General features: G+C 45.6%; 1 protein-coding gene across 1 annotated transcript in view; it reads right to left on the minus strand.

The window, feature by feature from the left end:
- The window catches only part of WNT9A (Wnt family member 9A), a 64,394-nt gene that overhangs the window by 7,567 nt on the left and 29,546 nt on the right, over positions 1 to 27,281 (minus strand). Inside the window, exons 2-3 of the mRNA XM_065050228.1 lie at positions 18,215 to 18,474; positions 12,454 to 12,716 (exon numbers count right to left, since the gene is read on the minus strand). Coding sequence (XP_064906300.1) covers positions 12,454 to 12,716; positions 18,215 to 18,474 — 523 coding nt within the window. The remainder of the gene's footprint in view (positions 1 to 12,453; positions 12,717 to 18,214; positions 18,475 to 27,281) is intronic.

A 27,281-nucleotide genomic window follows, 5' to 3' on the forward strand; every position in this document is an offset into this window, starting at 1 on the left:
CAGAACATGGTGACGTGTTCAAAAGATCTTGCCAATTTTTTTTCTGCTAGCAATGAAGTCAATTGCATGTGCTTTTAAAAACAAGGAGAGCAGCTGCTTGCTGGCCAAACACAAGTTTAATCAAGCACATTTTCATTCAGGGTCAAGCCCAAGGCTGCCTCAGTCTCCTCTGTCCCCTTCCTTTCTCTGAAAAATTAAGATGTGAAGAAGTGGAAAACAGACTCCTGTGGGAAGGTCTTACTGTTTCCAGGTGGTTTAATGCAGCCCCCAGGATTTACTCTGCCCTGTATATTTACTATAAGCAGCTTGGAAGGCTGGCTTCTCATACAGAGGAAAAAAAACATGAAATCTGTGTTGCAGTGAGAGAGCCCATCCCAGTGGGTTCCACCCTCAGCCTATCAAACAGTGACCCCTGGGGACTATGACAAGGCTGGTGGCTGCAGGGAGGACTAGGGGAGCAGTCTTCATCTTTCAACCAGAGAGGAGATGCAGGACAGTCGCTCTGCAGGAAGATAAGTGGACTTGAAATTTTCAGTTCTGGCTATGGGAACAGACCTCCTGAACTAAAGGCTGAACCATCCGCCCCATCACGAGCAAACAGGAGCTGATCCACGTGAGGATGATGAACCTCAACTGCTGCCTTGATGCTTCAGCAGCACCTCAGGGTGAGCCGGTCCTGAGATCTGACCAGGTAAAACAGTGAGAAAGGTCACAAGTGTTTACAAAGAGCCTGATCCAGGGGTGGAAAAGCCACTTAACTAAATGCTGTGTAGGGCTTCTGGTGAGAGGATAAAGGCAGAAGGCATCACACAGGGATTCAGGGGCTGCTACACCCTAATCTTGTCTATACAAGCCACTGCCCTGGGAGTAACAGGCTGCAAGGTTCAAGTCTCAGGCTAGTATAACATCTATAATGTATTGGCAGAACCTTCTATAAGGTGTATTCAATTAGGACGGAAATGCATATTTTAGTCTCTCCACAAAAACAAAACCAAACAAACCAACCACAAAAAAAATGCACAGAAAACAAACAAACAAGCAAACATATTATAACCAAGGTCTTCAAACTCAAGGTGGGAAATAAAGGAAAGACATTTGCACTATTATAAACTGATGTGGATTATGTCCCCTCCACACCAGGAGCCTCATGTTAAACTTCGTGTCTGCTTATGCCTCTGGATCGCTATTATCAATAGCAAGGCTTGGTTTCAAATCCTTTCTTAATTTATTTTATTTTAATAGTAAAAGAACTGCAGGGGGTTTTGTAATGAGAAATTAGGCTCATCTCACAGATCCCTAAAGGAGGGAAATAACTTGTTCAATATATCAGACAACAATACTTTTAATTTATTGTAATATGTTTAATTTATTCCCAAAGCAAAAGAAAGTCAATTTCCATAGAGGAAGGTGTCCAGATCTTGCCTGGGGATAACTTGCATGGGAATAGATCTCTTCAGACCACCACAAAGCACAAAAACAGAAGAGCAGAGCCAGTGCAACCACAGTGTTCACATATGAGATGGGGGAACATAAAGAGAAGATTATTTTCAACAGAAAAACCATCATGAGAAGGAGAAGCAGCATCAAGAAGGGAAGAGAAGAAAGCAAAGAATCAATTGTTTTTCATCTTGGAGAGAGACAAAGATGGTAACAGCCCCTCAGGTGCTGTAAAGGACTCCATGCATACAAACCAACTAATGCTAAACAAAAGATCTCATGCTTTTAGAAACAGCCTGCAATGAAGATGTTTCATGGCACTAAAGCATATCCATCTCCTTATAAATGGCATCTGAATGTTCCTCTGCACCTTCTCCAGAGAGAGGTTTATGCTTCAGGGTCCTCCATGGGAAATGTGACAGTAGACACATCATTTGGACAGTCACAGACAACCTGTGTTTTGTCCACAGATTATAAACAGATATTTCTAGTTATCCTTTCTGCACCCCCACATAAAAAAAAGGCTACATTTTGACTTTAAATGGGTAAGGTAAACCACCCCTTAAAACTGCAAGTTAGAACTGAGTCTGTTTCATAGAGCTGCCTCCTGTCAAGATACTACTGAGAGTGACCGTCCTTTGGGCATCTACAGTATCTGAAAATATTAAAAAACAAAACAAATTTTCCTCCCTCTGCCCATTATGGCATCTGCCAACATTACGGCCTCATCACAGCAGCGGGCTGGCTCCAGTCCATTTCCTGACCATCTGATTCTTAATTATTTGGCTGCATGAGTCCTGCTGAGCACCATGTGCAAATGCGCAATAGGTCATGGACTCAGAATTGGGGTCTGGCCCAATCCAGATATTACGGAGACATTTTTAGAAAGACACTCTGCATAATACTGCCTTCAGCAAAACCTGGCCAGTGGTCACACTTCATTCCTGCGACAGCCAAGACCTTTTCAAATGCAATCCAATAATACACAGTAGCACTGAAATGAGTGACGGGTTACAGGGAGAGATGTGTTACTGCTTATAGTGCTCAGCTGGGCCGGCTTGGGTAGGGACTGTCACGCTTTACGTGCCAAAGTGTCTAGCCAATTCTACAAGAAATCCCACAATGTTAGACAAGAGCATACAGAACACATTTCAGCACTGAGAACAAAAAAAAAAAAGAAAGAACAAAAAAGCCCAAAAAAGAACCATCACACACCCTCACCCATACTGTCCCTCATGTAAAGTCACATTTCTCTGGTTGTCCAGAAATGAGAGCTGAGTTGCTGCAAAACAAAGCTTCTAGACCTGATTTCATGCCCAAATCCATCAGCAAACTGGGCAAAAATTGCTGAAGGGCTGCACACAGCAGTCATTCATCAGTTCAGGGTTTTCTCAGTCCTTCTACCTCCCCCCAAAACTCGTTCACATCTGCTCCACCTGGAAAAGGAGACGATCGCCATTGTACAGGAGATGGGAAAGTAAGAAACCAAGAGGAGTTGGCTTGGCTGCAGAAAGGCTCCCATGCAAAGCCTTGGCTGGATGTAGAATCATAGAAGTTTGGGTCAGAAGGGACCTTCAAAGGTCATCTAGTCCAACCTCCCTGCCATGAGCAGGGACATCTTCACCAGCTCAGGTTGCTCACAGCCCCGTCCAGCCTGGCCTGGGATGTCTCCAGGGATGGGGCATCCACCATCTCTCTAGGCAACCTGGGACAGTGTTTCACCACCCTCAGTGTAAAGAATTTCTTCCTCATTTAGAGCTGGTTGAACAAGGCAGGTTGAACCTGGACACAGGGCTGTTCTCATCAGGAGCCACCTCTCCAGAGCTCAGTAGGAGAGCTGACGTTGCAGTTGTGGTATATCCAAGGTATCCACATGGGGCTGGTAGATATAGCACAACACCTGTTGGAAATCCAGACCCTGATGGATTGGCAGCTGGCAGATGGCAGCAGATCTTCAGTCAGGAATAGGCATGTAGGTTTAGGCACCTAAATCACACCATCCAGCCAGGGTTGACCTCACTGAGGCAGACATTTGAGTTTAAATGTTTACATTTGAGAAAAAACTCTAAACTCCCATCTGACTCCGTGGAGCCAGAGCAAGCATAGGATCCTGCAGTGAAGCAGACATCTACACTTGCCAAGCTGAGCAGCTCTCCAGGCTCCACCAACTGTGCTGACCACATCTTCACCCATCAACAGGGGCCTAGGGACCCAGCTCACATGGAGACAACTCAGTTTAGATGTCTTGACCTGTGAGCAGAATCCCACCTTCTGAGCAGAATTCAGATGTCTAAATATCAGGTTCTAGTATTATTTGAGGTACTGTAAAACATTATGCATCATCACCAGATGCCCCTTCAGAAGCATAAAAGTCTCTCAAAAGGTACTAATGTGTATACTTAGGCAGATCAATTTACTCTCATTGTCTGTGCTTAAACAGTGAAGTACAAAGCACCTAATGAATCCCAATCTGTTTTTTTCTGACTTATTTCTATCTCCTCATTAAGCAGTGGCTAAGACAGCTTAGATGTCATGCACTGGCAGACCAAAGCACAAAAGTTTTCCATTGTCCTCATTCTCATGAAGGCACCAGTTCATTAAATCCAGCATATGGACTTTCACGCAGCCACTGTGCAAGTGTGGTGCACCCCAACCGCTCCATAAACCTTCTCCTTGAAGGGCGGGGAAGGACTCAAGAATGTTATGAAGCCGCTATAGTGAAAATTCTAGAAAAACTTTCTTCTCCAGCCGGCCTCCCCTGCTGCTGTCAGTCACAATGCAGCTACTCAAGGTGACGGGTGATGGAGAACTGCTGCCTATGGGCCCCTAACCACCCATGAGCCAAAAGTGAATCTTGGCAAAGCCCTTCTGTTTCCCCATCTCACTCCCCTGTTCCTCCTGTTGTTTCAGGCTCCTGTCAGAGACACTTAAATCCAGCTCGTTCCTTTAGGAAGTAGAGTAAGACTTATCCAAGTCAGCAGGTTGCTTGGAGCAGTGTTAGACAAACTTTTCCTGGCTGGGCCCTGGGACTAATATCTAGATCATGTTTTCAAGCCTGGAGGGGCTTCCAGGGTATTGTAACATAGCTTTAATTCTCAAAAGAAGTCTAGCATACATGAGAGAGAATAAGACTTTAACACAAGCTTATAATTTCAAGAGCCATAGGTAACTCCTGTTTTATTTTCAAGGCACACTGCAGGTCAGAGCCTGATCTGCCTCCATCCTACATGGACTTGAACCTCTCTTGAAGCACATAGCCTCAGCACTTACTTAATACTAAATACATCTACACCATGTTAAGTCACCACATGCATGTTTCTGTCTTGTCACAGATGTGAAGCAAAATGCATTAGCATAAATCCAAAGCACAGAACATTTCACACTCCCCATGGGCCAAACATCACTGCTACCACAACATGAGAGTTGTAGCAACTCAGGAGTAACAAGACCAGTGTGCATTTGAATCCTTATTTTGTTACATGCTGTATAGAACATGTACCATGAAAGTCAAACAATCAGTGGATCAGGGATAACATCACACATTGAAATTTTGTCCTCCTGAACAATCACCCGGTCTTGTAGTCTCACAAAGAGGAGAGCAGTTTGGGAGGAAAATAAAGCTCTCTGAGCAAATTAGTTCATTTGACTTCAGAACACAAACTCCCATTGATCTTGTCATGAGAATACCAAACACTCACAAAGGCACAGTGATGAAAACAATTATCATAGAGCAAGACTGAACAGTCTTTATTGGTGCTTGCTGCTAAGAGGAAATTAGATAGCACCGCAGGACCGTCTGCCCAAGTGGCTTTACAAGAGCCATAGGGAAAAGGGATCACAGCAGAACATTGCTATGCAACATGTAATCCTTCCTCACAACAATGGTTTTGCTACGAAGCTCAGACTAAGTGCCCCCGTAATGATCAGTCTCAGACATGCTGCAACACACAATTTCTCAGTGTTTTAGCTGAAGCACTCGGGACAGATTCCCATTCATTCCCAGCTGGGTCACAGGGCTCTGGCAAGTGGTTTTTTTTGTGTTTTTCTTTATTTTTTCAGACAACTCTTGTCTGGGCAGCAGCAGTCCGAAGCGGACGCATAGCCGTGGGAATTCCTCGGTTATAGCTTAGCTGTCGTCATGGCTGGTCTGCAGCTCCAAGGCTTCAAACCATTTGCTATGGTCTGGGGGAGAGGAGGGAGCAGATGAACCTCCTTAGAATCAGCTCATCCAGGAAAAAAGCCTGTCCTCATCTTGTCTTGCTTCAGAAAAGGGCTTTGGGATGCTTCTTTACAAATCAAACCTCTTTCGTCCTCCATATACATATCCTCCTTCAATTCAAATAGGTTTAGTTATCCGCTCAGCTCAAGTATTAATGTTTGCTTGGACAGCAGCCACAGTCCCCATTTCTTCACAGTGCCCAAATGACTAGAAGACCAGACTTGCCCCTTAACACTGGACATTGCCATTGGTTGAATTATAGAAGTTTCATGGGTAATTAAAAGTTTATATCCTTTCCTTTTTTTTCATTCTATCTTGTTTAAAAAAAAGCCCTTCTTTTGAGATTGTTTTCAAACTTTTTTAGAACAGTTTTCCCTTTCTACTACCCTTCCTTCCTTAAAAATGTGAACACTCAAATTTTAGTGAAACATACATTAAAACACAAACACTTAAGCATAGAATAACATAACCCTACTTTAAATTGAGAACTTCAAAAGTATTTTCCCCTCCTTCAGTATCACTAGTGTACTTCACATGCTAAGAAAGCTCCACATAAACAACTAACTGCAAACACTTGTGGGACAGGCAATTTTTTCCAGAGTATTGATTTCCAGGCCTTAGAAAGACTTTGGTTCAGCCAATCTCAGCCTAAAAGGAGGGGATGGAAAAGAAAAAAAATCAAGAGAATATGCTTATGCATTCCTACCTGTCATAACCTGGAATAATTAATACCAGCGGTGGCCCTGCAAACCGACCTGTACACACAAAGTCAAGAGCTCACCTCAGAGAGGCTGCTACCCTGTTTCCCACAAAACAAGACGTGCCACAAAAATAAGTCCTAGCACGATTTTTCAGGATTTTTGAGGATGCTCAAAACATAAGCCCTACTCCAAAAATAAGCCCTAGTTACAGTTCATTAGAAAAGTCAATTTAAGTAGTGTCCAGGCAGCTATACATGTAAAAAAGGTAAGCATCTTTTGGAGCAAAGATTACTATAAGACCCTGTCTTATTTTTGTGGAAACAGGGTATTTGCTAGGTTTGATTTGTACCTTGGCAAAAGCATGATGCTAGATTTCTCACTGCACACACACCACTAAAGAAATTGCCTAAAGGATGAATTATATCTCCCTTTATTTCCCCTCTCCCCCATGCATCAACTCCATTAGCAAGCTCACTTGGATTTGTCTCATTAAAAAGGGCAATGATAACACTTTTTTGAGGGTGCAGAAAAACAGATTAGTATTTGGGGTTGCCTGTTTGACAAACTGTGGAGTTTGACTGGAATTATGTTTGCTAGTAGGAACCCTATGAGGTGGGATGGGCAATGCTTGTAAACACTGTGTCTGCAACAGGAGACCAGGGCGCAAACCTCTGCTCCACTACGCCTGTGTGTGACCTTTAGTAAGTCACTTAATCTTTCTGGGTCTCAATTTCTCCCCCCCCCGCCCCAGTAAAATGGAGATACAGAAATGAAGAGGGTGGTATGCCCTGATAACATGCTACGTGATAGCTCGTGAAGTTCCTCAGACAGATGATAGCTGGGCAAACATCTACCTGATATGGAGAGTCCGTCTCCAGTGCAGGAGGCACGCTCAGCCCTTGAGATAGATCCCTGCCAGCACCGCCTAAGGGGAAAAGCCATTCCTTGCATGGTCTTCCAAAACAAGCAAGTCAACAGCAAGGAAAAGAAAATAAAAATCCATGCACCTCCCACTGTCCTCGCCAGAGCATCCCACATGGTTATAGAGATGTGGGTGTAATGTGTCTCTGGATGGGTCTGGACTTGAATCCTACAGCAACAAGGGTAACAAGGATCCTTCTGCACAGACTGAAACATATGGGTTGATATAGTGCAAAAACAAAGAAGCCTCATGAAAGAAACCAGTTTCAAAGGGGGATATTGCCAAAAAGGAAATCTTTCGGAGGGGAGGAATTTTCTTGTTCTCTATTTCTGCAGTCCCGTAGTTTGCACTAAACACTTTTGGCTCTCAAATGGACCGTGATTATACGCCTGACTTCAGAGTCCTGAAAGCAAAGGCTTGCTTATGTCTCTCCTTCTGGAAGGATAAAGGGAATGAAAAGATGACAATTATTATTATTATTTTTTTATTTTCTCTTGGGTAACAGCAGCCCCCTTTAATAGTGCCCCTTAGATCTGTAAGACATGCTTGACCAGACATACCTCTGGAAGAGGTCAGCACTCCTGGGATTAAGAAACTTAGCAACGCTCCAGAGAGGGAGTTGGGAAGTCATGTTTAATGATACTTTGCTGAGAAACTGGGCAAATTTAATTAAAACATCACTTACTCAAGCCCAGTGGAACTAATTGAGTGCTCTAATATTCCGACTTTTCATTAATGGGTTACAAAAGAGGGCTGCACTTGTGTGTACAAGGAGGGGGGAAGGGGGAAGGATATACAGAAGAGGAGAGCTTTAGCAAGGCTGCCTGTGCTTCATTTAATATAACCAAGAAACTTCATTGCTGGCAATGGAGCTTTAATACATTTGACTTCTCCCACCCCCTTGACACATAACACACAACTCCCCACAACACACACCCTCTCCACCCAAGACCCTTCTGAAAGAATGGCTGAATGAGCGACAGTAGATTTGCCAAAGGAAGGGAAATTGCTTTTTTAATAAGTGGTCTATTCAGAGCTCCTGCTATTCAATAAAGAGAAGGCTGGAGAAGTCCTGGTTTAATTACCTCATCCTCACACTAGACAAGCTCACCCTTTCATTAACGATTGAGGTCATATCATATAACTTTGTGAGCCATCACAGGCACAACATGTTCAGTGATTATTTCATCGGTGGCGACAAAATTACAGTCGGCCCATCAAGGTTGCAAAAACTAGAAGTAAAAATAATAATTAAATTAGAATGTCTACCAAGAGACACTAAAACTAGGCGGGATACGATAATGTCACCCTTGCAGAAATGCACAGATTGTTTGCTAGTGTGACACCATGGAGAAACCGCCGTGTTGACCAGAAGGGTATAAGGGTGGTTTGCCAAATCAGTCAATTAAGCACAGGTCCTTTTTTCGCTGGGTCTCAAGGGACTATTTATTAGTTTTGCTATGACTGGAAGTAATTAGATGGGAAGGATTATATGTTGTTAAGAATTAGTGAGAGACCACCAAGCTTGGGCTATATCTTTAATAGATATTCCTGTGCTCCCTCAGTGAACACACACATGCACATCCATACATACACTTTAAATCCACGTGCACGCACCACCGCAGACTCCTGTAAGTAAAACAAATTACTGGAAAGAGTCTCCTTGTCCATTCCCAGTCCAGCCCAAAGCAGTCTGCAGTGCAAAGGTTTTGGTTCATGCATGTATGGCTTCACTAATAGACATAAAATCTGTGGTTTGGTTAGAGGAAAATCACAGCAGGTGCTGAGCAGGAATTCAGGAGAACTGGCTTCAGTGTCCTGTTTCATCACCAACTTGCTGCATGACCTGGGGGAATGCATTCAGTTTGCTTCTCAGCTCCTGTTCAAAATCATAGAATCATTTTAGTTGGAAAAGATGCTCAAGACCACCCAGTTCAGCCATTAACCTAACACTGACCATAATCATCTTTCTGAAACTCACAGGGACACCTAACACTTTAGAAGCCATAAGAGCATGTTAATTGTATAATGAGGGCTCCAATTCAGAATGGTTCTGTTCCAAAATGACACAAATCAAGGCTATCTGCCCTCCTCTCTATTGCCTGTGATTCACATTAAATACAAGTTATTGCCCAAGTAACCAAACTAGGTTAGTTCAAAGTGGTTTCAGACTGTTATAGTCCCTGGTTAGCATCTCATGCTTCTCAATGGTTGGAAAGTCTTTAAGGCAGTAGTAGATGGGCAGCTTCTTCGGAGAAAAATGAGCAAACATGCTGAGTTTCATATTTAACCTATTGCCTTCTCAATGATTATTTCAATAAATTCAGCGAGGGAACATAGTACTGCTTGCTGAGGAACTCTCATCCTCCACCAATGCTGCACTGGCAGTGGGACCAGGAGGAAAAAAAAAAAAATCAGACTGAACTTAATATTAACCCGCACCCAAGTGTAAGCAATGTCAGAGACAACCCAACCACAGCAAGAAGCTCAATGCTCAGGCTTCAAATAATTTTCAATATTTTGAAACCTCAGGTAAGCATTGTAAGTTTTGACCTTGTAATTAGAGCCAGCCTGGGTGCTCATCTCCTATGTGCACATTCTTGATCATCTCCTTACTAACACCATATTGTGCCAATGGTTTAGGTCCACACATCCTGCCTATATAGATATATGTTCTCCTGACCTTGAACCATCATCCTCCTAAAAGTTTCCTTCTCAACATGTCGTTCATTTTGTCTCCGGCTTTACAGTGCTGCTGTGAATCTGGTGGGCTGGTTGGCTTGCCTTTCAACCAGACTAAGGTACAATTATTCTAGGAGCATAAACAGAGAAATCACTTCAACCACTGCTGCAAATAGGCAAGGAAAGCTGTCAGACAGCAATACCAACTCGACAGACACGGCATGGGTGGACAAAAATAGGAACAGCGGATCACTGACCTGCAGCAAAGGTCTTTGACTTGGATTGCCATGAGGGCTCTCAGTGTCTGGACAACCGTCACAACTGTTACTCAGCTGTTTAGCTGTAGATATTACACTAGTGCTCAGAAACCACTGCCAATGACCAGAGCCTGACTGTGCCAAGCAGAGGCAGAGGATGCAAGAGTGTCCCCGACATCTCCCCTTCCCCTGGGAACCAACTCACAGTGGGACCAGGACATGAAAGGGCCAGTAGAAAGGGGAGATTCATTCCCTCCAGCTCAACCTTGGAGTATGCTTAGCTCAAAGTCACAGACAGTGTAGACCAGAGATGACAAATAAGGACACCTAACCTAAATCCAAGACTGTGTCTCAGCCATGTGGGCATCCTGACTGCAGCTACTGGGGTGGAGAACACAGGGAATTAGGTCAGATCCCTTGGACAAGTTTTTTAGCCCCACTGCTGTTGGAAGAGAGGTATTCATAGAGTTACAAAAACATGTCAATGGCACCTGAAGACACAGTCTTATAGGTTTTGATGAGACTGTATTAAATGGCTCTGGAAAGAGAGGAGAGCAGGGGCATCTCACAGCAATCTCTCCAGCATGAAATCACAGCCTTTGAGAACCACCTTCTCCATTTTCAGTTCCATTTGCTACACAGCTAACTCCAAAGACTTGAGACAGGCCCTCGGGAACAACCGAGCACAAGGATTAAAACAAATTTCATCACCCTGTAAATCCTGTTTCACACGCCAAAGAGCTGCAACAGGAGTTCAGAGACACTGAGCCTTTTAATCCAGAAGCAGAAAAGCTGTCAGCCAAAGCCAGACACCAGCTAAATCCAGGATATTTCTAATCCTGATCTCAGCACTGTCTAGGAGCATCTGGTGGTGGAGAGAGGGGGAGAGTTTTTGCTGGCCAGCACTCACTGGTGGCATTCTCCGGTGCCCCAACTCTGTCACAAGGAATGGCATTTTATGCATACGCACAGGAACAACTGAGCTGGGGTGGCGATTCCTAGAATGCACAACTGGCTGGGCTGCATTTGCCTGGGAAACTGGAGACCCAGGTCCCCCATCCCAGCCCCAACACTCCATCCAATCACACGGACAATAACAAGGCTCAGAGGCTATTTATAGCCTTACAGTATGTCTCCCTTCGAGGTTGGTGCAATGAAACCCTGATCCTGGGCACCTGTGCTGGCCAATCTGAGGGATTTTCGTGTTCGAGCAACTCTAGGCTAGGTACGGCCAAGCAGATTACGGGAGAAGGTGGAAAGCTCCAGCAATTGCAGACACTTCGTCCTTTACATCATTCCTGTGGGGAGGCCCCCAGGCTGGAGAGTAAAGCCCCGTGGGAGGAACATGGGGTAGAGCACAGAAAGCCTTCCAGCTGAGAGGATAAGGATGGGAAAAGGAAAAAGTAAAATTAAAAATAAAAGGAGGGACTACACACCCAAGCACTTCCAGCTGCAAAGCCAGCAGCTCTAGGCGGGGTGAACGCCTGCTATAAAGTACAGCTAAAGGAGCTGCTAGGACTGAGGTCAGTCGGAGAGGAATATCTCCACCCTGGTTCCCTACCAGGTGTTTGACCAGCCAGTTTTAAAGAAACTGGGTTATGCAAATGCTAGACTGTCAGTGCTCAACTGAATCACTGCAAGAAAAGCATCCCTTCAACCTGTGCTGTGGCAGCATAAACCCCTTCCTCCTTGTCCTGTCTCAGGTAAGCTTGGAGCACCTGCCTTTCCACTCGTTTACACTGTAAGGCCTGCTTCTCCCTGTAGAAAGAAAACAATCTTTCCCCCAGCTCATGTTCTCAAGGAAATGGCAGGAAGATGTGCCAGGAGAGGATCAGGTTGGACACTACAAAAATTTTCTTCACCCAGAGGGTGCTGAAGCACTGGAACAGGCTCCCCAGGTAGGTGTCATGGCCTCAAGCCTGACAATACTTAAGAACCATTTGGACGACATCCTCAGACACATGGCGTGAATTTTGAGATTGTCCTGTGTAGGGACAGGAGTTGGACTCGATGATCCTTGTGTGTCCCTTCCAACTCAGGATATTCTCTGATTCTATAACTCTTGCATCACAGTGACAAAACTAGGGCATAGTCCTTTAACTGAAACTTCACCCGTCCAGCAGAACAATCAATCCATCACATCCAACACTACCATTTCCACACCAAATGCAGCATCTTGCATCTTATTGCCCCCACAAACACATGAACTCCCACTCCGAGCAGTCTGCAACGCACCTTCATCCCCACGAGGTTATTGTGGAAGTCCACCCTGGCTCGCAGGTCCTTGTTGGGCTTCCTCCCCAGGAACTCCTTGACGAACTTGTTGCTGTATTTCAGGTTGTCACCACAGCCACCCCACTGCCAAGCCTCGCGGTTCTCCAGGTCAGGGGCTTCATCACAGGTGCAACGCTCCATCCGCCCCGCACTGCATGCCTTGGCCATGGCGTGGGTCAGTCCTGCGGAGGAGATGGCGTACAAGAAGGCTGTCTCCTTAAAACCTGCAAGAGAGAGAAGGACATGGCATTAATTGCAGCTGGAGCAAGGGTTACACAAAAGAAGAAAAAGCAAGAGAATCAAGGCAAAACATAGTAAGAAGAATTTGAGGAATGTCCATGCATGCCAAGCTCTACACACATCACTGATCATAGAATCACAGGATGGTTAGGGTTGGAAGGGACCTCTGGAGATCATCCAGTCCAACCCACCTGCTAAAGCAGGTTCACCAGAGTAAATTGCACAGGAATGTGTCCAGGTGGGTCTGAATGTCTCCAGAGAAGGAAACTCCACAACCTCTCTGGGCAGCCTGTTCCAGGGCTCTGGCAACTCAAAGAATTTTGTCCTCATATTCAGATGGAACTTTCTGTGTTTCAGTCTGCACCCATTGCCCCTCATCCTGTCACCAGGCACCACTGAAAAGAGTCTGGTCCATCCTCTTGACACCCACCCTCGAGATATTTATCATCATAAGTAAGATCCCTCTCAGCTTCTCTACTCCATGCTGAACTGACCCAGCTCTCTCAGTCTCTCCTCAAGGAAAGACTGGACTCTCTCCAGTAGTTCCTTGTCCTTCTAGAACTGTGGAGCCCAGAACTGGATACAGTGCTCCAGGTGATAGTGAATATGACACAGCAGAAAGCAAGGAATGAGAGAGAGAAGTGGCACAAAACAGGATTCAAGAATGCAAAAGAAACCTGGCCAGCTGTGTGGCTGTCACCCTGCAGACAGTCTCTGCCTGAAAACAAAAAGAGGTGAGCAAGAGCTGGACAGGCCATGGAGGTACCATCACCATGGTACCACAATACTGCTACCAAGAGGACACCAAACAGCAGGAAACCAGGACAAACTTCTAGTCTGATGGTTGGGGTAGAATCATGAAGGCCCCTTGTTCTTGGGTTGATGAGGTTCTTAGGAAAACGGTTTAGTGCCACTGTTGAGCTAACAGTTGGGCTTGAAGATCTTGAGGGTCTGTTCCAACCAAAATAATTCTATGATTATTCCCTATCCAACCCTCCAAAAAATCCAATCCAAGAACATTTTAACAAGAGACACCTGAGGGCTGGGAAACACACAATCGCCAGCCTGTCACGCAAGACAGCAACTCACTCAAATGCCTCAAAAAGCAGTTTATAGCTCAAATCTTTCATGCACAATGCCCCTTTTTTTAAAACAACAACAAAAAACACCTCCATGCTCAACTGCACGGATGCAACAGCATCCACTCAGCCCAACAGGTAAACTGAGGCCCAGAGAGACCCATGATTTTGATCCAAATGATAGAAGTCAGAAATAAAAAGCAAACATGCCAGTATTTATAACTCCTCATTCTCCTGCTATGGAAGCCGTAAACGACTGCATATTTGAGATGCAATTCCAGAACAGCTTTGGATTCAACTCAAGAAATCCCCCACTCAGAAATAACACAAGTGGATGGTGACAGTAGTGGATATATCTGTAAGCTCGTGTGTCAACCAAGGACATGCAGAGACACTGCCAGGGCATTTTTGGAACTGTTCCTTGGGAGGTTCGTGGTAGTCCAACCAAGCTCATGTGGTGCTGCCCTGGCCCATCCCCAGGGTCTGCCCTCCCAAACCACTCCCAGGTGCACAACGCTGAATTTCAGCAGAACACAGATGAAAATTCAGTCCAGAAGACTGAAGTTTGGTTCTCCCAAAGGGGCTGACTGAAACCAAAGCACAGTAGGCATTGTCTGACCGTTCTACTGCTTATCTGGAAAAGAAGAGCAGGAACCTTTTCTGCATGGGAAGGTTAACATTAAAAACAAAACAAAATAAAAACAAAACAACACAAAAAACTACACACGTGTTGTGGACACCATAAAGAGTTCAGAAAATATTTTTTGTTGTTGTTGCTTTGTGTTTATTTTGTTTTTATTTATTTTTCTCCTTGAAGTTAGACCATGTCTTCTGGCAACCTAGAAACACCATCAGCATTGATAACTCTCTCACTGAGAGGGTGGGAGAATTCTTTACTTGACTCACACATCAAAAAAACTCATGGGGATGCAGACGACCCAGCTCCTTCAGGTAGAAAAATGCCTTCTAGCCTACAGAAGATGAAAGCAGCTTAGTTCAGAATTTTCTAGGTTAGAGCCTAGATTGCTCACATGCCTGTCACAGGGATGTCACTGCTAGAGAGATGCTCCTAAACCTCCGTGCTTCTGAGTTGCAGAGTTGGCCTCTTGCCACTGCTACTACTTGTGCCATGAAATGAAGAGGTACCAGTGTGCTAACAGAAGGTCCTCAGTGGAACAGGGCATGAAAACTTTTCTCCAAGAGTCTGAGACATTGCAACTAGTAGTAAACAGACAGCTTGGATGTGGTCCAGTTTAGTAGAGAGCTCAAATTTATCTACTCTGCTCTGGTGAGACCCCCCTGCAGTGCTGGTCCAGCTCTGGTTCCTCAGCACAGGACACACATGGACCTGCTGGAGAGGGGCCAGAGGAGCCCCAGGAATGATCCAAGGCTGGAACAGCTCTGCTGGGAGGACAGGCTGAGAGAGTTGGGGTGTTCAGCTTCAGAACAGAAGCTCCGGGGAGACCTTAGTGCGGCCTTTCTGTGCTTAAACGGGGCTGATAAGAAAGATGGGGACAGACTATTGAGCAGGCCCTGTTGTGATAGGACAAGGAGTGATGGTTTCAAACTAAAGGAGGGGAGATTCAGGCTGGACAGGAAGAAATTCTTTACAATGGGGGTTGTGAGAGCCTGGCCCAGCTTGGCCAGAAAGGTGGTGGATGCCTCATCCCTGGAGACATCCCAGGCCAGGCTGGATAGGGCTCTGAGCAACCTGAGCTGGTAAAGATGTCTCTGCTCATGGCAGGGGTGGCACTGGATGAGCTTTGAACGTCCCTCCCAACCACAACTGTTCTATGATTCCGTGACCTAAAACCTACTTAAAGGCCTTCTGGTTTGAAGCACTAAATTCAGAGCAGTTGTGAAATCCCAGTAGAAAGTCAGTACCATGCAACCACAATGCATACCAGGTTTGACAAAAATCCAGGAGGACTGGTTCAATTTGCCAGGTTCCCCCCCTCCATCAATCTCCTCATCAGCTTCAACTCTACTCCTCCCCTTCTCCATCACTGAAAGCCTCACAAATTCCCAGTGCCCATCAGCATGGGTATCATCTCGCCCACGAGCAGCTTCCAAGCAAGTTCATGTGACATTTGGCTCTGGCCAGATTTAAAGCCATCTCTGCCATGCACTATTTGATTGCACCAAGATATTTTGTAACAAGATAATGAGCTTTAAATCAATGCAGGCATTCTAACCCCCAGTGCATCGACAGCCTGCCGTCCGCAGCTATCCAGTTTCAGCCATTTCCAAAATTGTTCACGAGTATCCAAAGAGGATAACAAGTCCCTTAAACAATCCCCCGTTATTTTAAGAAACAGGTTGCATCAGTCCAACTTGCAAACCAGCGGCCAGGCTGTTCTGGCGACCAAGTGTAAAAGTGGAAGGAAAAACTTTTCATAAGTGATATGTGGGGTTTTTTCCCTTTTCTCCTTTTTTTTTTTTTTTTTTTGTGCCTCTCCCTAAAAAGCTGCAATAGTCCTGCAGGAAAGGAAGCAAGCCCACACCAACATATTTGAATAGATGTGTCTTAGTGGGTGATACATGTGCCCCTTTGCCCTGGGGTACCACTTGCTGCAATGCTGAACCAGGAACCAGCAGCTCCTGTAGAGGAGGAGAAAGATTTACAGGGCAGTGTGTTATGCTGCAGGAACAACATCTGAAGGATTTACAGCATCGGTGGAGGGCAGAGATGTTGCAGGGGCATAAAACATGGGAGAATGAGACAGCAGGCAGAGCCTTGCAGCCCTCGCGTCTACCATTTATTACATGGGGTCCTGACAAGGGGTTGGGGGGTGGTTCTCAATGGTGTTTTACGTCAACTCAGGCTGCTTTGAAATACTCCTTGCCGAGGGTTGCCCATGGGGACAAACATCTGAAGGAACAAGCTGTCGCCTCCAGGTGTCAGCATGAGAAAGTGCTTGGCCTTCCCAAGGCACCACTAATCCAGGAACTCCTCTGGCATGCAGGGATATTTTTAAATGTCTTGCAGCTCTAGCTGGACCTCTTGGGTTTCATAAGGACTTGCCTTGTTTCCACTGCACTCAGTGACAGTGCATTAGTTAAGCCCCACGGCTTCTGAATTACTCCTTCTCACTAATTAGCAAGGGAAGACGCTTTGCAAATCTCTGCTCTTATCTTTGAGCATGTCGGAGCCTGGGTTTCCATGTCCAGCTCCATCACTGAGTGTGGGACTTTCTGGAAGTCACCAAAACACTTGAAACCCGTGCAAGCTATCTGTAAAATCGTCCTTCAGCATCATTAGCTTCAGTCCAGAAATAAGAACTGGGTTTTACTTGAAGAGTGTGGAAAATTGGACTATGTGAGGTCAGTCGTGCAAAGGAGAGACAAAAATCCCACCTGCTCCTCCAATACTCTCACCTTCTAGTGATCTCCACCTGAGCTGCTAGAAAGGGGTGTGGGAATTACCCACCACTCACATCCAGGGACCTTTTCCCTGAGTAGAGCAGTAACAGGACACAAACATTTGCAGGTTTTGCCTTGCACTATGATAGGACCCTCCACATCCCTGCTACCGGGACAGCACAAAACATTCTGCCTTATTTCCCTTAACAAGGTATTTTCTCAATTTCTTTCCTGAAAGATTGGCATAAAAAAAAAAAAAGGAAAATAAAATAATTTGTAAAAAAAAAAAAAAAGCAAGGGGGGACAACTTTAGAAACTTTAACACTTTCTCCTCCAGCAACAGCTCAGCCTCCAGCAGAACAGAGGAGGAGCCGGAGCTACTGGTTGCAGACGCACAGATGAATGTCTCTAGCTCCAAGGAGAGGAGCTGTGGCCAGCAGTGGGAAGCCAGCAGGGTTTACTTCACTAGTGAAAGCACATAAATTACTGCCATACAGCACATCCTTTGCTGTGCACTTCCATGGATGAGCTGAGCCCGGCTTTGCTTTTATGTTCTGCGAGCTCTTTTTGGAGCTGTGGGGAGGTGGTGACCCACTCCTGGCAAAGGATGCACCAGGATGACTGGTGATGCTTCTAGTACTCAAACGGGGCCAATAAGAAAGATGGAGACAGACTTTTAAGCAGGATCTGTTGTGATAGGACAAGGGGTGATGATTTTCAACTAAAAGAGGGGAGATTCAGGCTGGACATAAGGAAGAAATTTTTTACACTGAGAGTGGTGAAACATTGGCCCAGGTTGTCCAGGGAGGTGGTGGATGAACCATCCCTGGAGACATCCCAGGCCAGGCTGGACAGGGCTCTGAGCAACCTGAGCTGGTGAAGATGTCCCTGCTCATGGCAGGGGTGGCACTGGATCAGCTTTGAAGGTCCCTTCCAACCCAAACTATTCTATACTTCTATGACCAATCCATAAAACACCAGGGAAGCTGATGGGTGCAGGAGGTGCCAGCATCCCTGACTAAGACCCTTTCCCCACTCACCTCTCTTTAGCAAACTGGCCCGGTAGCGACCCTCGAGGGTGCAGTTCCAGCGCTCAAAGCGAAACTGGTATTGGCACTCCAGCGCGCTCATGCTGATCGCCTCCATCAAGGTCTCCGCCACGCCGGGGTCCCGACGGCACATCCTGCGCTGCTTCTTCTCCAGCTTCAGGCGGTCACAGACTTTGTAGTGGGCTTTGACGGCAGCTTCCTCCATTTCTGAGGTCAGAGGGAGGATGGTCAGGGGTTCGTTCCCCGTCAGCCTGTGGAGGAACAAAGAGGGACAGCGGTGAGGAGAGAGAAATAGAGCCCATGGTAGAAACAAGGGCCAAACGACTTGGAGAGGGTCTAGAAAAGGCCACAAAAATGATTCAAGTCTGGAACAGCTCTGCTAGGAGGACAGGATGAGAGAGTTGAGGTGTTCAAGCTGGAGAAGAGAAGGCTCCAGGGAGACCTTATTGTGGCCTTTCTGTGCTTAAAAGGGGCCAATAAGAAAGATGGGGACAGACTATTGAGCAGGCCCTGTTGTGATAGGACAAGGAGTGATGGTTTCAAACTAAAGGAGGGGAAATTCAGGCTGGACATGAAGAAATTCTTTACAATGGGGGTTGTGAGAGCCTGGCCCAGGTTGCCCAGAAAGGTGGTGGATGCCTCATCCCTGGAGACATCCCAGGCCAGGCTGGACAGGGCTCTGAGCAACCTGAGCTGAAGATGTCCCTGCTCATGGCAGGGGTGGGAATGGATGAGTTTTGAACATCCCTCCCAACCACAACTGTTCTATGATTCTGTGGTGGGATTTGGCTTCCACCAGCTGAGTACCCACATGGACTTGCTGCTGCCCGCGCAAGGGGTGATTTTACAGCCAGGTTCTCTCTGCAGTGTGTGACCAAGGTGGGAACAAGAGGAAAAAGGGTGAGAAGCAATATTTGGATTGATGTGCTCTATGAGCTCTCACAGAGCTTGTCTGGCCATAAGACCTTTGCAATCTCCGCCACAGAACTGCATTGAAAACTGAAATAGGGAAGAAATAATGGAAGGTATCTAACTGCATAAACTTTGGGAACTAGTCAAAAGTGAATTGCAGTGCTGCCACTCTCATACGCATTAAAAAAAAAAATTAAATAAAAATCAGCACATCAATCAGAACTGGCTTAGGAAGGGCGATAGCGTGATTCATCCCACCAGACCACAGAGAGACACACTGAGAAAGCACATACACTCTGCACTCAGCAGAGGAGATCCTGACATAAAACCAAATGAGCCACAGCCTGAGGCTTGAGAGCAGTGTACGCTTTTACAGGCAATACTGCCAAATGCTTTTACAAGTGAAAACGAGCTCAAAACCTAAAAAAACGACCCTAATGTCGCATTGCCTTCTCCCCTCCCCTGCCTCCTCTGAGAACAAGGCCCTCGACTTGTACAATGCTCAACAAAAGAAGCCAGCGTACTGTTCCCAGTGTCAAGTGACGAGCTGCTGGAAAAGGACCAGGCTGGCATCGGCCCCGGGGAGCAGAGAGGCTGGAGGAACATCTGCTGGGCTCAGGAGCGGGTTTGTTGGCCAAGCTGCCCGCACCCCGCTCTCCTGGCTCCGTCTTGTTCCGGCCAGGTGCCAGTCCACGCAGTCAATGGGAATCACTATGTTGGGTTTCGAAGGACATGAAGACACATTTTCCCAGCCAAAAAAAGGAAGAACTGCTTAAAGCCAGAACTAAAAAAACACTCTGAAAGGTTGCGGTCCTGCACAGGCGAGCACAAAGATGTGTCACAGGCTTAGACATCTCCATCGCTGCAGGACCACTGGGAGAAATGGGGTGGTGGGCACAGGAGAGGAGCACACACTCACCTGCTTTGCTGAACACAGACAGACTTTGGAAACCCTTTAAAATCCCACCTGTCCTACAGGAGCAGTGGTTTGTTAGTTTAATTTTAATGAGTATTTCTCTCTATTCAGTGGGATGCATTGTGCCAGGAGCACAGTCCCACAGGGCAGGCAGCTAGGATGCCTCAGCTCTCAAACCTCCCTGCACAATGGGCACAAATCCTGACCTGAGCCACAGCCAGCAACATCCCATACAGATCCAATCATTACGGATGGTTTAATAAGATGATAAAAAAAAAAAAGCTGGTTTTAGGGTGTTTTCTGTTTTTGGTTCTTGTCTGTTTGAATTGTTTTTGGTTTTTTTGGTGTGTGTGTGTATATGTGTTTGTTTGGTTTTATTGTTACTTTTTTGTTTGTTTTGTGTATTTAGGGGAACAGAGGCTAGCAGGGAAACATTCCCCTTCAGTTACCTGTGAAAATATTAGAATCTCAAGAAAAAAACTGCAATAGCGAAAGTAAGTCAGAATGATTTGTAGGAAACATGGAAAACTAGTGTAACCTGTGTAAACTTCCAACAAAGTTTGGGTTTTTTCCCCTCAAATTCTGCTGCCCCAAAAGTGATAAAAAAGCATCCAAAAGGACAAACAGCAAGTGCCAACTGCCAAATGTTATCCCTTATGTTTTTGCCCTGTCTGGACTGGGACAGAGTGAGGACATCACCCAGCCCTGGTGCCCCATGAACTGAAGCTCCAAGCAGGCTTGTTCAAGAGAAAGGTGGCTTGATCTGAGCTTTCCAGTAGTAAAGAAGGTCTCCAGGACATTCGTTCCTGGCCTCCATCAATACTTCTGCTCTGAAGGTTCATCCCTGCAAGCTTTCACATTTGGTGCAAGAGCTGGCAAAGGAGAGCAAGGGAGGCATGAAAGCATTTTCTCCAGCTCCCCAGTTTACCTTTTCAATTGAGCAGGTATTGTTCAGCTAGATATTCTGGAAAACAAAAGCTCCAAGTATCATGTAGCAGATGGTTATCACAGGGAGAAGGGACACAGGAATTGATTCTACAGTAGAGATTTCTGTAGAGCAGTTGGTGATTTTGAGCCCCTTCACCACCTTTCCCCTTAGATGCTTGGCTTTGAGATACACACAATTGGGTTGTGCTATCAGCAGCTACACTTTGACATATCTCCAAAGTGGGTCCCGATAAAAGTCACCTAAATAAAAACAAAATAACAAGCCTGGGATGGGGAGAATGTAGAAAACAGGATCTGTGGCAAGCAAAATGCCAGAGGACAGACCTCCAGCAGCCAACCTAGAACCTATAGAAGCAATAGGAAAATGTCAAACGTCCATTTTCAGTGCTCTGTGCAAAAGGCTGAGGTAGGAGTTCACCAGCTCTGATATCTGGGACACTTGGGTAACAGCCGTAGTGACACGGGAAAGCTGGGTCAGCATGCAGAACTTCACCCCTTCAAGAACAACACCCCTTCCTGAGAAAACCACCCAAAGACAAGGCACTAACACCATGTTCTCATAGGGAAGGCATAAGAACACCTTTTTCCACCTCCTGTTTCCTGATGCAGCTCTGCCCTGTCCTCACACATTAGCGAAAAGAGGACATGAAAATCTGGTGAAAACAAGCCCATCCATCACTGTCATTGCTTGGACTAATTTCACTGGTTTTCAAGCAGGTCTGAATCAGATCAAAGCAAATGAATTAGGAAAGCATCTCCAGAACAAGACAAGGAGTAAATTTAAGGGGAAGGGGCTTCTCTTTTTTTTCCTAGCCAGGAAGCAATGAAGCTCTTCCAGGTGAAGACGTCCATGAGTGAAAGCAGCACACATGCACGAACACACACAAGTTTTCCCTCCCCAGCACTGGACATGTGCCCAAATCAGCAGGGGAGGACCGATGCAGCAGCTTTAGCTCTGCAGACATATTCCAGCAGCCCTGGGAAGAAGGGTGAGGTGGCACTTTTCAGAGCATGGCATCAATAATAAACAAGCGCAGGCAGAGCCAGGGAGAGCCGGTGCCCCCACCTGAAATGCTGCCTCGGAGCTGCCGCTGCATGGAACCTTTATAATCCTATAAAGCCCTTTTATGCAACCTAGGCTGAGTGAGGTCCCGTAAGGCAACGGTGTCAGAGTCGGATGCTTTCTCAGCTCCTCACAAAGACCGAGCTGTTCCTTTCAAGGAAATTTTTTGGGGCAGGGGAGAAGGTGGAGGTGTTTTATTTTATACACACCCAATCCACAACTGTTACAATTAGCACTCTGTGCAATTGTGTTATTTTCAATTGAGGGGGCTGAGCATGAGATGAAGGTGTTTGTCCACCAAGAACCTGAAGAGAGGCTAAACAGCACATTGCACGCAACCCAGGAAGCTTTAACTCTCTGAAAATTAATTCTGGCCTCTATGAGCACAGTATGAATCTACAAAGTTAAGAGACCATTTCTGCTTCATAATTTGACCTAATCTTTTGTGCACCTTGTCTGACTCTTGCTTTGAGTGGCACATTTGCCCTGTCCAGACCTCAGGAAGGACTTGGTTGCTCAGTGCCATACCCACCTCCCTGAAAGGAACCTTTGCAACATCATTTGCACTGTTCTCCTTCCAATTCAATGTCATTAGTTCGAAGCCAGGAAAACAGAAGGTTTATTATCACCAGCAAGACCTATACAGTTTGCACACGCACTACTGGTGGCGCTCGGCTGCCTTGGTTGTGAACTTCATGTCAAACATCTCTAATTTCTTTGCCATCCTGGAGTTCAGACTCCAATCACTGAGGCTTGGGAGAGATCCCAAAAACAGCCCCTGCCACAGCACGACTCATACCGATAGCTGTTCAGCCAAGTTTTATCTGTAGCACCACAGAATGACCGCCCTTCCAGAGAAGCAATTCAAGATGGGTCTTGCTTTCAGCTCATCTCAGAAGTCAAGGGTTTTTATAGCCTCGTCAGCTCACACTTCCATCAGTGCCCCTGTATTTTCCCTTATTTAACTGGGGATTTTCCTGGTGAGAATTCGTGGGGGATGAGACAGAAGTAAGGCGCCTGCATAGACCTGTGAGTGCACTCTTGTTTTTGACATGCTCAAGAGTTTCCTTTGCAAATGCCGCCAGAGACGCGAGCCAAGGTGAGCTGCTTTCCTGCAAGGAAACGCCTCTGCTATACCCGCCTGGAATGACAGACCTGCTGAAATATTGCATTCCTATCCCGGTGCTTCCTTCGCTGCTGGGAGATTTATCTTTAGTACATCTGTACAAAGATCTAATTGATTCTAATTTCACTTTTTAAATTAATGTCTTTCCCGCAGCATTGCTACTCTTTTGATCCTTTTTCTTCTCTCTCCATTACTTTTATTTCTTTTAATAATTAAAAAAAAAAAGTTTGAAAAGTTGAGAACTTTCACACTAACTTTCTTCACTGTAATACCCAAATTAATGACTCTACAAATCAAAGAGGCAGACTGAATTATGCTAGACACCAGGCTTATACTATTGTAGCTTGCATCCAACAACCTTCAGCTGCCCTCTCCTCCCCTCACCATCACCTTCCCACACTGCAAAGAACCTTTCCTAGACTGCTCTGCCATCGTCCCTCCAATGCACAAAGCCTAAATGCTATTTGAATTATAACAAGTCAAAAGCCCAAGAAAATGCTGAATTCCATTGTGAGTGATGAAGACTTGATACTTGGAGCAAGAGTTGGCCATTGAAGAATCAACTTCCTCATTCTGTATTTTGTTGTTTGGGTTGGTTTTTTTTAAGTGTTCACAGGTACAAGTGCCACCATTGTGCTCACACTGTAACCCAATGTCCTTTGGAGGAAACTATGTGAAGAGCACTCAACCACCTCATTCCTGCTCTTCCCAGAGCTGCCAGAATCATTGGTAGACCCCCAAATCATTCCAAACCAGAGAAGGCTTTCTTTTCTTTGCTACTAAATAATTAGATCTCTATTTTCTATCTACCCCTCAAAGTCAGAAATAAGTGGTTTTGCTCCAAGACACAATGCTCACCCCATTATTCAGGCATTAGTGTCTATGTCACCTTACTTAAACCACAAAATCCAGTCCCACACATGCTAGTTTCAAAATTCACTCCCATTTGCTGAGCTACAAAGCCAAAGGTTTCCTACTTTGGCTAATGTATACACATGCAAAAAATAAGATCCCATATCCCCTTAAGTCCTCACAAAAAATATAATGTAAGGTATTCTCCAAAGCTCAGCAAGGATTTCTTGGCTTCCACAATATCCTACTATCTCAGTACATTAACTCCCTTAATGCAGGTTGCCCTGTTAGTGTTATTCACTTTTAGCTCAACCCCTTTCTGGTGTAATTTTTCCACCAATCTCCTCTGCCATGGTACTGTGGCATTGTGAGGGTCTGAGAAGGTGACAGGAGGAAAAGTGTTTCCCCCAGACCTAGAAAACATAGGTCATCTAGGGCTTCACAGGACAGAGATGAACAGCCTGCACTGCACCTACAAATACAAAACAACTAAGACTCCATTTATCTTGGTTCTTTGCTCTCCTTATCATCATCCACAGACCACTGCCCCTTACACACGCTAGATCTCTTCCTTTGAGATCTTTCCCAACCAACTCTCTGCTTTGTGCTTACCTTCTTGCTCATCATGTCATTCTCCACAAACAATGGAGTCTTGCTGTTGGAGACCATTAAACAAAGCAAAGAAAAATTAGAAACTCAAGTAACAAATACAGCTATCCTCATCATCGGATCTCCTTCTGAGTGGTGGGAATTAGGAGGCTAGAGAGGAGAAAAGCTAAAGCATGGGCAAATTTCCAACCCAATAGATGATTCTTAACAGGGAAGCAATCAGTCTCCATCAGATTCCTGATGAAGTATGCTCAAATGGATTTTTTTCTCCTTTTTATTTTATTTTTTAGGAGACAAATATGCAAATTTTTTAGGCTTCAGTCAAACTTGTCTTCGATCACTCCTCTGCCTGGATAGATCTATACAGTGGTTTCCTCTGAGCATCTTGGACAAGAGAATGGAGGAGTGGACATGTAAGGATCCTGCTACACATGCCTTCCAGGCTCTTAGGTCCTATCAAAAGTTATTCCCAGCATCCAGCAAAAAAGAGAAATAACAGCTACTTCTGGGAGAAAGAATTTACTGGTGCAAATCCCCAGCTCTTCCCTTTCCAACCCCACTTTTCTGAATGCTTCTAACACTCACAGCAGCCAATCTAATCCTGAATCATTACACTTTTTTCAGGAACAGAGATAATTTATTCCCCAAGTTTCCCACTTTAGCCTTAACTGAATTTCACACAAATCAGAGGACTTCTCCCAAGCTGCTAAACACAGCAATCCAAGAAAGTGGAATCTTCCCAAGCCAGCTGTCCTGCACCAAGAAGAGACCTGGACCCCAAGCACCTTTACACCAGTTCAGAAGGGATTTTTCTGTGAATGGGGCAAGACACAGATGGTTGCCTCCCAAATACAGCATGGTTACTGCATATATAAATAAGCTTCCATGCAATTTCCTGCCAGAACATGCCCTCAACTTCTCCTGTACAAATTACCAAAAGTTTGGCACATAGTACATGAGGGCAAAATTTAGCAGCTGAAGGAAAAATACTTCAGTGAATGAGCAGGGAATACGTGACTTGGTTCAGATGTGGAGGGCTGGAGATGTTTCTCATTACGGTACATTCCTGAGTAGGACCTGTGGGACCAAGGTGCCATGAGGAGCAGCTATTTTTGCACTGTGGCAATCAGAAGGACCACAAGCAAATACTTCAAGCTACTGCAGCATTTCCCACTCATGTGAAGCAGAAGATCCGCATGGGTTGTGAATTACAGCTAATAGTGTCCCACTGAATTAAGGAATCATTGTGTTCCCTTCTGCCTCCCTTTCCCCAGTGAGGAGGGCATCAACAATCACAGGGAAACCCCACAGGAGAAGGAGGAATCACGCTTGGGTCTTTCAGCCCTTGGTGGTGTTCCTGAAGCACAAGACTGAACTATTTTCCTTTCTTGCCCCCTCCTTACAACAAACCTTGTTCAGAAAGGTGACAACCTTTGATAGGACAACCAATGATAGGACAAGAGGTAATGGGGTCATGTCACTGACATGACAATTCAGGGGCAATGGGTACAAACTGGAACACAGGAGGTTCCACTTAAATTTGAGAAGAAACTTGTTCCTGGTGAGGGTGGCAGAGCCTGGCCCAGGCTGCCCAGGGGGGTTGTGGAGTCTCCTTCTCTGCAGACATTCCAACCTGCCTGGACACCTTCCTGTGTAACCTCATCTGGGTGTTCCTGCTCCATGGGGGGATTGCACTGGATGAGCTTTCCAGGGCCCTTCCAATCCCTGACATTCTGTTATTCTGTGAAAGTTTCCAGTCCATAAAAGCAAAAGACATTTTTATTTTAGGTAAACATCAGAGTTGCAGCATTAAGGTTCACCAGCATGGAAACAATACCAAGGAAAACGCAAATATCAATATTTGCAAGACTCCCTTTACAATTCCCATAGCTTGTGCTGAACAGTTCCCAGCGCCAAAACACCTTTAGAAAAAACACTACAGGATTTTTGAGGAGGGGGTGTTCAGTTTTTAAAGCTCGACAACTATCAGTTGCCCTCTACTGGGACATCCCAAGTAGCTTGGCCACAAGAGCTACCAGCAACCTAATTCCACTGGAATAAGCCATTTTGTCTGTAAGCGAGCAGAGGTGGACAAAGGAAGCAGGGAGGGGGGAGAAGGAAGGGAAGGTTGTTTCCTCTCCCCCTTCATCCTCTCAAGAATGAAACAGCAATCAGCGAGATTTATGAAGGATTTTCAACCCAACTTAAAACTGGCCGGTGAACCGCCGTGCCAGTGGAATGCACGGGCCAGGCGGCAACAGGGGCTTTCGCTAACGATTTAATATGGAATTAGCTTTGCCCTTCACAGCCTGTGCCAGGAATTACACCCCCCTGGCCTGGGCAGCTCCCAGACCCCCACCCCACAACTCACCACTGCTCCTTATCCCAGCCACTGGTTATTTTTGTATTTTTAGTTTAACATTTCTTTTGGCATGGGTCCCACTAGACGGTAGGCAACAAGTAGCTGTGAGTTTTGGTTTAGGAAAGTGGTAAATGGGGAGCAAAGTGACAGAAGAAGATGAAGAAATAAGCTCAGAAGAAAAAAAAGACCTGTTTTAACCCATTTAGCTCTCCACAGCGTGGAAGGAGGAAAGAGAGGTTTTCAGAATATTTTCCACGATGAGCTGGAGAG

This window comes from Columba livia, chromosome 2, assembly GCF_036013475.1.
Source record: "Columba livia isolate bColLiv1 breed racing homer chromosome 2, bColLiv1.pat.W.v2, whole genome shotgun sequence".
NCBI lineage: Eukaryota > Metazoa > Chordata > Aves > Columbiformes > Columbidae > Columba > Columba livia.